Genomic DNA, 9,324 nt, shown 5'->3' on the forward strand with positions numbered 1-9,324 from the left:
TTAGCAAGGAATCAATGTAATATGTCCATTAATAAAAGTCTCCCAACAATGATTGCTTGGGCCATGTGCGAGTGTCCTGCAGCATCTCAAGTGCTCTGCATGCCACACAATAGAAAAATGTAGCGAGCAAGCACGTAGACTGCCGGGCTCTGCACATGATGGATCCCATATATTTCAAGTTTCCAATGCTTTGAGGCTTTTAGACGGTCATCTTTTTCATTCCAACAGTTAGACTTCATAGATCCCTGGAAAAAATTAGACCTTCAGAGTTACTAAGATGTGTTGTATACAAAAAAAATTCAACACACATGCTACATATATTATTTTAAAAAGTGTGCTACTGCTACATATAACTTGCTAACATGTATATCAACAAAATGCCCAGAACTTCCAAATGGACAAAATATTAAATCAGTTCCCGAGGAAACTACATTGTTCTGCACATCCACTACAAACTCACAAGGAGGTGTGCACTATAAACCCAATAACCAAAGGAAGAAAAAGGCCCGTCACGTGAAATTTTAATAGTTGTGCTGGTGTTGCCTTAAAGAATAAATGAAGCAAAAAAAAGGTTTCTAAGAAAGAATAAATTAGTGGTATTTCTATTACCCTTCAATAAGAAAAACATATACACGAATTTAAACAAATAGTGATTTTGTCCATACAATTTACATAGAAATTGTGCTTTTTTGCAATATACAAAAATACACATATAATAGTGAAATATTCGTAATAAAAGAAATTTCCTAAGAAAGAATGAATTAGTGGCACTTCATTTACAATTAAATAAGAAATAAAATAAAACAAATACTAAATGAAAAATAAAATAATGAAGTTAGTACGAAAGAATGAATTAGAGGCTTTGGCATTACCCTTTAAGAAGAAATAAAATAAAATAAAAATAGATCAAAAACAAAATAATGAAGTTTTCTAAGAAATAATGCATTAATGACACTGGTATTACCCTTTAAGAAGAAAGGAAACAAAAAAATTAAAGAAAATGAGAAATTTGCACACAATTTACACAGAAATTGCACTTTTTATAATATGCAAGAAAAGTATATAATAGTAGAATTCTCACTAGAAAGAAAGTTTCCGAAGAAGTAATGAATTAGTGACATTGGTATTACCAATAAAGAAGAAATAAAATGAAACAAAAACAAAATCAAAAACAAAATAATGAAGTTTTGTAAGAAAGAATGAATTAGTGGTTTTGGTATTACCCTTTCAGAAGAAAGAAAGGAAGTAACTACCAAAGCGAAATCACAGAATCAAAATAGTAATATTTTTCTAAGAAACAATGCATTAGTGACATTAGTATTAACCTTAAAGATGAAGAAAATGCAGATGAAATAATGACACACAATTTAGATTGAAATTGCATTTTTATAATATGAAAGAGTAAGCATACAATAGTGGAATTTTCATAAAAAATGTTTTCTAAGATGGAGTGAATGAATTACATACACATTACCCTTAAAGAAGAAAGTAAATTTAATAAAAAGCAAAAGAAAATAAAAACAATGAAGTTTCCTAAAAAATAATAATTAATGACATTGCTATTACACTTTAGGAAGAAAGAAATGAAAAAACAAATAGTGATAAAAATTGCACACAATTTACACGTAAATTACGATTTTTTCTAATATGCAAGAATAAGCATATAGTAGTGAAATATTTGCAATATACAAAATTTCCTAAGTAAGAATTAATCATGTCACTTGTGTTACAATTAAATAAGAAATAAAACTAAAACTAAATAAAAGTAAAATAATGAAGTTTTTCTAAGAAAGAATGAGTTAGAAGCCTTAGTAATACTGTAACATCCCAAAATTCTATATTTTGGAATGTTATAATAAATAGATAGATTTGATTGTTTGTTTGATTGTTGTGTGATTGATTGACTGAAAGTGAGTGAATTCGAAACTTTTTGAAAGTTAAATGAGAGGGAATAAAAGGACTTTCCCAAACTTTCATTTTGCATTTATGATCTCCGTGAATTCAAATTATTTTCAAATACAAAACCCTAGAGAGAAGATGACATGACTTCTTCCATTTAAATAAATGAAAAGGGTATTTGAAAATATTTAAATCTCATTTGGAACTATTTTTAAATTCAGAAACTTTAAGCAACTCAATGATTTTCATTATAGAAGATAAAATGACTTCTTCAAAACATATGAAATATGAGTTGGAAGTTTAAAAGGATCAAATTCAAAGTCCTTTTGAATTATTTTTAATTTGGAGTTATTTAGGTTTATTCAAATTATTTTTCTCCAAAATAAAAATATGGAAAATAGGGTAACATGATTCCCTACATCAGAAAATTGGAGAGAGATTAATTTTAAACTATTTTGGTATTTTAAAAATAAATTTTATTGGATTTTAGTAAGGCGGTAGCACTCTTTGAATTATTTGAAATTTTCTCAATTTTATTTGACTTTACAAAAATGTTCAAGTCGTAGAAAATATTTTTCTGAAAATTTTGATATATTATATGCCTATATAATATTTTTTTGTTTTCAATTGTCTTTGTTAAAAAAATGTGTTTTTTAAAGAACTTCGCCGACTGGGCCGGCCCAGCCAAACCAGCCAGGCCACGGCCCAGCCCACCTCCGCGCCCGTCCCCGAGCTCCCGCAGGACTCCCGCCGTCGCCGTGACCCAACCGAACTCTCCCCGCCGCCTTTGCCCCTCCCGCAAGCCCTCCGGCCCCTCCTTAAATAGTGCGCCCCGGGACCCCCTCTCCCTTTTCGCATGTGCCGGTGCTGCACCCCGCCTCGCCGCCGCGCTTAGCCGCCGCCGCCGCTGCCAGATCGCGCTGCGCCGCCGCGCTGCACTTTTCCCCGCGCCGCCACCGCTGCACCACAGCCCCGCCGCCTCTCGCCTCGCGCCGCCACCGCACCTCCGCCCGCTACCGCAGCCGCTGCCGCCGACGCCGAGCCCCGTCGGATTTCGACAAAACCGCCGACGGTATAAAAACCGCCGGTTCGATCCGGTTCTTTTTTTAAAGTTCGGTTTTGTTTAAGAAAACCTTAGATCCATTTTTTAGGTTTTATTATACAGCGAACATCCGTTGTTTAGATCAGATAAATGAACATTCGATATTTAGATTTTTCTTTTTCTGTTATTTTACTCCAGGGACCTATTTGCAATTAGTTTTCTTACCGTTTAGTCCCTGATCTTCAAACGGACACAACTTTTAGCCCGTTTATCCAAATCCAACGAAACCAACGCCACTTCTTCGTTATGATCCCTTCTATCCAGTTAATCAACTTAAACATATTTTTGAAAGTTTTAAAATTTGAATTCAAACAGTTTTGTATTTGAACTTCGTTTGATCGTAACTTGAGTTTTATAACTCCGTTTTAGTTGATTCTTTTTGCTATACGAAGCTCTTGACCTAAACTTTCTGATAAGGCCAAATTCACCTTATTTTGGTACTGTTAGAAATTATTTTATGTTGCAAGAGTTGTTTGCTTGGTTTTGATGTTTTCTAATTTGTCTTTTTCGTTCTTTCTGATCTTTTGAGTGATTGCTTATGTGTGGTTACTATTGCTTGCTTACGATAGATTGACCAGAGTGTGACGAGTAGAACTATCAAGAGTTTTGAGTGCGAATCATCTTCATCAACTGTACAAGGCAAGTTCACAGTTTGATCATATCCCTTTCATACCCAGTTTTTATGCATTACTTCACCCTCAAACATTGCATGGTTAGGATTTGATAACATGTGGGTATTGGGAAGTAGTTGATAAGGTAGGAACCTATTGCCCTGCATTCAAACCTTGGGAGTTACTATTACGTTATGCTTATATTGCCATGCTATGCTCGTAGACGTGGATTGGGTTTGAGTGTATCCATGACAGATGTGAGATTGTTAATTAATGGTTCAACTTAAGGTGGCAACTTAAATACACATCTGGGTGGATTGAGGCACCTGAGGAATTCCAGTGATTGCCTGTTTTTTTGGAAATCCCGGGGTACCGTGTGATTCTCCTATGGACTGCCACCCAGGCTCAAAGGGATCATAAGATTATTCATGCTAGAAACTTCCGTGTGCAGCCACATGCCATTATGGGCTCTGGCATAGTTGAGTAAGTTGTGGGAAACCTTTCCATGATGGGCTAGCAGATGTAGGGGATTGTAGGTGTACCAGCCTATCTATCGGTTAAGGGGACCTCTTCGGAAAGACTGTGTCTCGGTCATCCATTTCTCAAACATCATGCAGTGCGAGAAATTCAACGGAGGAGATCGAGTCTTGTGGGGAAAAGTGCACAAACCTCTGCAGAGTGTACAAACTAATCATGGTTAGCCGTGTCCCCGGTTATGGACATCTTGAGTATCTGGTTCTTGGATTATCATGTTGATCTCATCACTCTATATAATTAATTTGTCGGGTTGTTAATTACCTTTAATTGGGATTGAGATGGGGTTTACCTTCTCAATATTTTCAACCAAATTTGTAGTTAAATAAAATATATTTCTTTGCAGTAGGGAAAAATTGGCTTTTCGCAAAAACATATAACCATAGAGCTTTTCCACCAGCCATATTTGCATGTAGTGATAGTTATTATTCATCATTTATCCTATGGTGTGAATTTGCCAGTACATTCAATGTACTGACCCTTTGTGGCTGCAACGTCTCATGTTGCAGGAATCTTACGACGAGTAAGTGATACGTTAGGGTTACGATTTCTACACTCAACTTTGCCGTTGGTGTTGATGGGAATCCACAACCTTGTTGTTACTTCCGCTATTTGGATTGAGGTAATAGTATTTACGTTATTTATACATGTGATTTACCTCTGTTATAAATCCTCGAGTATTGTGTGTGTCAGCATACCGATCCAGGGATGACACTTAAGCACAGAGACTTGATCATCTGAGGTCGGGTCGCTACAAATACCCTTTTGGAAGAAATAAAATAAAATAAAAACTACATCAAAATCATAATAAAGTTTTCTAAGAAAGAATGAATTATTGACATTGGTATTACCGTTTAAGAAGAAAGGAAACAAAAAAAATAAAAAAGAGAGAAATTTAAAAAATAAAAAAGAGAGAAATTTGTACACAATTTACACAGAAATTGCACTTCTTTTATAATATGCAAGAATAAGTATATAATAGTAGAATTCTCAGAAAAAGAAAGTTTTCTAAGAAAGAATAAATTAGTGACATTGGTATTACCATTAGAAAGGAAAATGAAACAAACACTAAATCAAAAAAATAATGAAGTTTTGTAAGAAAAAATGAATTTGTGATTTTGGAATTACCCTTCAAAAAATATATGAAATAACTACTAAAACAAAATCAAGATAATGAAGTTTTCTAAGTAAGAATGAATTAGTTGCATTGATATTACCCTTATAAAATAATCAAACAGTAACAAAATTTACACACAATATATATACAAAATTGCGCTTTCAATAATATGCAAGAATATGCATATTGTAGTGGAATTTTCACATAAAATACAATTATAGTGAAACTGCGCTATTTTAGTAGCAAGACATAAGCACATAATAGTGCATTTTTCACACAATTACAATTTATACACGTATTATAAATTACTTACGTGTATATATTTTGTTCACCCAACATCCAAAATATACCCAGAAAAACAGACAAAAAACAGAAGCAAAAACACACACAAACAGCCTAATATGAAAACACTTAACAGGCTCAGCCCAACAAGAAATCGACCGACCCAAAATAGGAATCAATCAAAAAACGTCCGGGCCAATATAGGACAGCACACACAACAGAAAAGAAATAACTAGCACGCATCTTGGAGCAGCAATCAATGATTAAAAAAGTCAACTGACCCAAAAGTTAAAACCCAGTCAGCTGACATGTAGCTGAAGTGCTAAATCTAAGTTACTCCTACATGCCCAGCCTAAAACAGTATCCCCTCCGATCCATCTCACTTACCACGGAGTACACCTTTGTAGTAGCAACATTGCCAAACTTCTCGTTGGCAGATTACTGATCGCAAGAGATTCAGACGAAGTGCAGACTACTGATGCCTTGGGAAGGAACCGGACACACACGGCGCAGGGACACCGAGCCTACTACATCCTGCGCCGAGAGAAGCTTCTGCGCAACGGCGTTCATGTTCGGCCTCCTGCTGGGATCATCCTCCACGCACGAGCCAGCCACCTCCAGCATCACCGCCGCCTGCAAGCGGTTGAAGTCGCCGAGCAACCGTGCATCCACGAACTCCTCCAGCCACGGCGCCGACCGGTCACCTTGGCATTCCAGCGTCTGGTCCTGGAACCACGCTACGATCTCCTGTAGGTTCACGCGTGCCTGCTGATCACCTCCGGGCACGCCCTCCACCGCCGCCCATTCGCTGACCCTCTGCCCACGGAGCAGCTCGAGGAGCACGACGCCGAAGCTGTACACGTCGGCCTTCCCGGTGATCGGGAGGCTCAGCGCCCACTCCGGCGCCACGTGCCCCCTCGTTCCCAGCTGGACAGGGGACGGCGCCTTGCCGCACGCGTCGTCTTCCCGGCTCAGCAGCTTCACCAGGCCGAAGCCGGTGATCTTGGGCTCCAGGTCGGCGTCCAGCAGAACGTTCTCCGGCTTCATGTCGCAGTGCAGGATCCACTCGAGGCACTCGTGGTGCAGGTAGGCCAGCCCCTTGGCGACGCCGACGGCGATCTTGTACCTCGACGGCCACCCCAGGGCGGGCTCGCCGCCGAAGAGGGCCTTGGCCAGCGAGCCGTTCTCGACGTACTCGGAGACGAGGAGCCTGTGCGAGCGCTCGGAGAAGAAGCCCCATATCCGGACCAGGTTCATGTGGTTGATCCGCCCGATGACGCTCAGCTCCGACCGGAACACCTCCTCGGCCTGCGGCGTCGTCACCTCCACCAGCCGCGACACGGCCACGTCCCGGCCGTCGTCCAAGACGCCCTTGTACACCGCCCCCGAAGCGCCCCTCCCGAGCTCCTCACCAAAATTGCAGGTAGCGCTGGACAGTTCGTCGTACGTGAACTTCCTGAAGTGGCTCATCGCCAAGGTGTAGCCATCGTCGTGGACGCGTTGGACCGCGGCCGGGTCGGCCCGGAAGACGAACAGGTAGCCGGCGATGATGACGACGGCTTCCACGACGAACAATCCCCCGAGGAAGCTGTACAGGTAGACGAACTTTATCTTGCTGCCGTTGTAGTTCTTCAGGTGACGGGAGGGCGAGTAGCCGACGCTGGCGTTTCGTTCTTGCGTGGTGCTGCAGTCATGGCCGTCGAAGCGCAAGCGCAACACGGACGACAGGTTGAGCTTCTTCTCGACGCGTGTAGGGACCTTGAAGTACATGAACTGAATGGGGTCCGAGCTCCGACCGTTCCACAGAGAGACCTTCGTGTAGCAGAAGCCGCCTCCCCCCTTCTTGTAGGCGAACGCCTCGCATCTGCAGTCGTCGATGCACAGCTGCCGGCACTCATCGATGGTGGCCTTCTGACGGAATTTTTTGTCGAACCCCCAGTAGTCCACGTTCGCCAGCTCGGCGAAGAACACGTCCTCGCCGCACTGGATGTCGAACAAGCGCCGGCAGCCTTTGCTCCAGTCGCCGGGGTCGCTGGGCTCGAACCCCTCGGGGCACGCGCAAGCCGGCCCGGCCAGCCCGTATGCGCACACGCCGTACCGGCCGCAGATCCCGTGCACGCTGCACTGCCGCGAGAGCGCCGCCCACGTGGCGCGCCAGACCCCGCCGCCGGCGACGTCGAGGCTGTACACCCGGAGGTTCCCGTCGTAGTCCAGCGTCAGTCGCCGCATGATGTGCCCGGCGGCGCCCATGTCGGAGGCGGCGAACCGCAGATTGTCGGTCGCCGAGAAGCGGCCACGGTCGTCGAGGCGGCCGAGTCGGCTGCTGTTGAAGGCCGTCCGCTTGTTTTCCACCCACGTTTTGAAGGGGTCCGGCCAGTAGTTCATGTTGATCTCCGGGCCGTCGTAGACGAGGTTGAGGATGTTGAAATTGTCGAAGTAGAAGCTGAAGTAGCCGGAGGACGTGGAGCCCCTCGCCTTTGCCGACACGAGGCGCGCGCGCCGCGTGATGAGTTGCCCGGGGAGGAGCGTGTCGGTGGGCCAGTCGAAGCTCTGCCACAGGGTGCGGCCGGTGGCGTCGGACACGACGAGGTTGCCGGTGTCGAGCAGCTGCGCACGATCGGCGCCGGTGCCGCTGGTGTTGGTGCTCCACGTGGCCAGGCCGTCGAAGTCCCGCAGCACCAGGGTCCCGTCCACGAGAAGCTCGGCGCGGGAGCCCATGCCGTTCACGGGGGCGTCGCGGTTGGCGGCCCACGCGAGGGTGCGCGGATCGGCCGAGGCGGTGAACCAGACGGCGAACACGTAGGCGTTGGTGGCGACGGGGTGGAAGCCGCACGAGAAGTCGCCGCTCGGGGACACCAGGGCGTCGTCCCCCACGGCGATGGACCCGCGGCGCCACAGGATGCTCGTCCGGCGCCGATCATCGCTTGCCGCGAGCGCAACGCGAGGCAAGGTCGCCGCAGTGGTGATCACTAGGAGGATTGCGAGCGCTCTCATCATGATACTACCAGCTCGCGCGCCGTGGTCTTTGTTTTTCCGGTGTACGTCTCGGTACATGTGCACCAGAGCTAAGCTCGTCGAGTTTTTATGCTGGTCCACGCCATTGACGTTATGTTTTGGCGCCGTAGCAGCCATGGACTCAGTTGCTTTCCGTGACCAGCCTCAAGTACATGGACTTGTGTGATTCCAATGTGTTTAGAATTATTGCTAATTCCATCTTAACATCATTGTACACGTAGGAGTGCGTTAGCAGCCACACTTGCGTGGGTTTGTGCTTGACCAAGCAGCCATTTTTGTTCGAGTAATGCTACACGCACGGGATGGGATTTACGGATTCAACGGGCTGTGGTTATGTGTCAGTTTTTGATTCGTGATTAAGGAGGCGGAGCCCACCCCCATGAGAATCGGGGGTAGAGATTGATTAGCGTCGAGTAGTCTGTGGGAGGCCCGTAATGTTTCGTGCGTCTAGGATTATCGTTTTTGTTGACTCGGCGGAAGTCAAACTAATCGCGAAGAAACAATTACTCTTGTCAAAAAAAATCTATCATTACGGACGGAGGAAGTAACACACAAGCAACATGACCATGTCGATGAACCTAAGACTTCCTTAATTTTTATACTTGGCATGTACTCCCTCCGTGAAGAAATATAAGAGTATTTAGATCACTATTTAATTATCTAAACACTTTTATATTGCTTTAGAAAGGGAGTACTACAATGGTACTACCATGTCTCATTTTTATGTAGGATGATTGCTAACATGAAAGAGAAAGAAATATAAA

General features: G+C 43.9%; 1 protein-coding gene across 1 annotated transcript; it reads right to left on the reverse strand.

Annotated features, from left to right (window-relative positions):
- Window positions 1-5,704: 5,704 nt before the first annotated feature.
- On the reverse strand, window positions 5,705-8,677 carry LOC123170173 (putative receptor protein kinase ZmPK1). Its single transcript, XM_044588002.1, has 2 exons — window positions 7,358-8,677; window positions 5,705-6,664 (listed from the first exon to the last, which is right to left on the reverse strand). Exons 1-2 carry the CDS (start codon window positions 8,675-8,677, stop codon window positions 6,002-6,004), a joined length of 1,983 nt encoding a protein of 660 aa, XP_044443937.1. The 3' UTR covers window positions 5,705-6,001.
- Between the last annotated feature and the right edge of the window lie 647 nt (window positions 8,678-9,324).

The sequence above is a fragment of the Triticum aestivum genome, chromosome 7D (genome assembly GCF_018294505.1).
Source record: "Triticum aestivum cultivar Chinese Spring chromosome 7D, IWGSC CS RefSeq v2.1, whole genome shotgun sequence".
Taxonomy (NCBI): Eukaryota; Viridiplantae; Streptophyta; class Magnoliopsida; order Poales; family Poaceae; genus Triticum; species Triticum aestivum.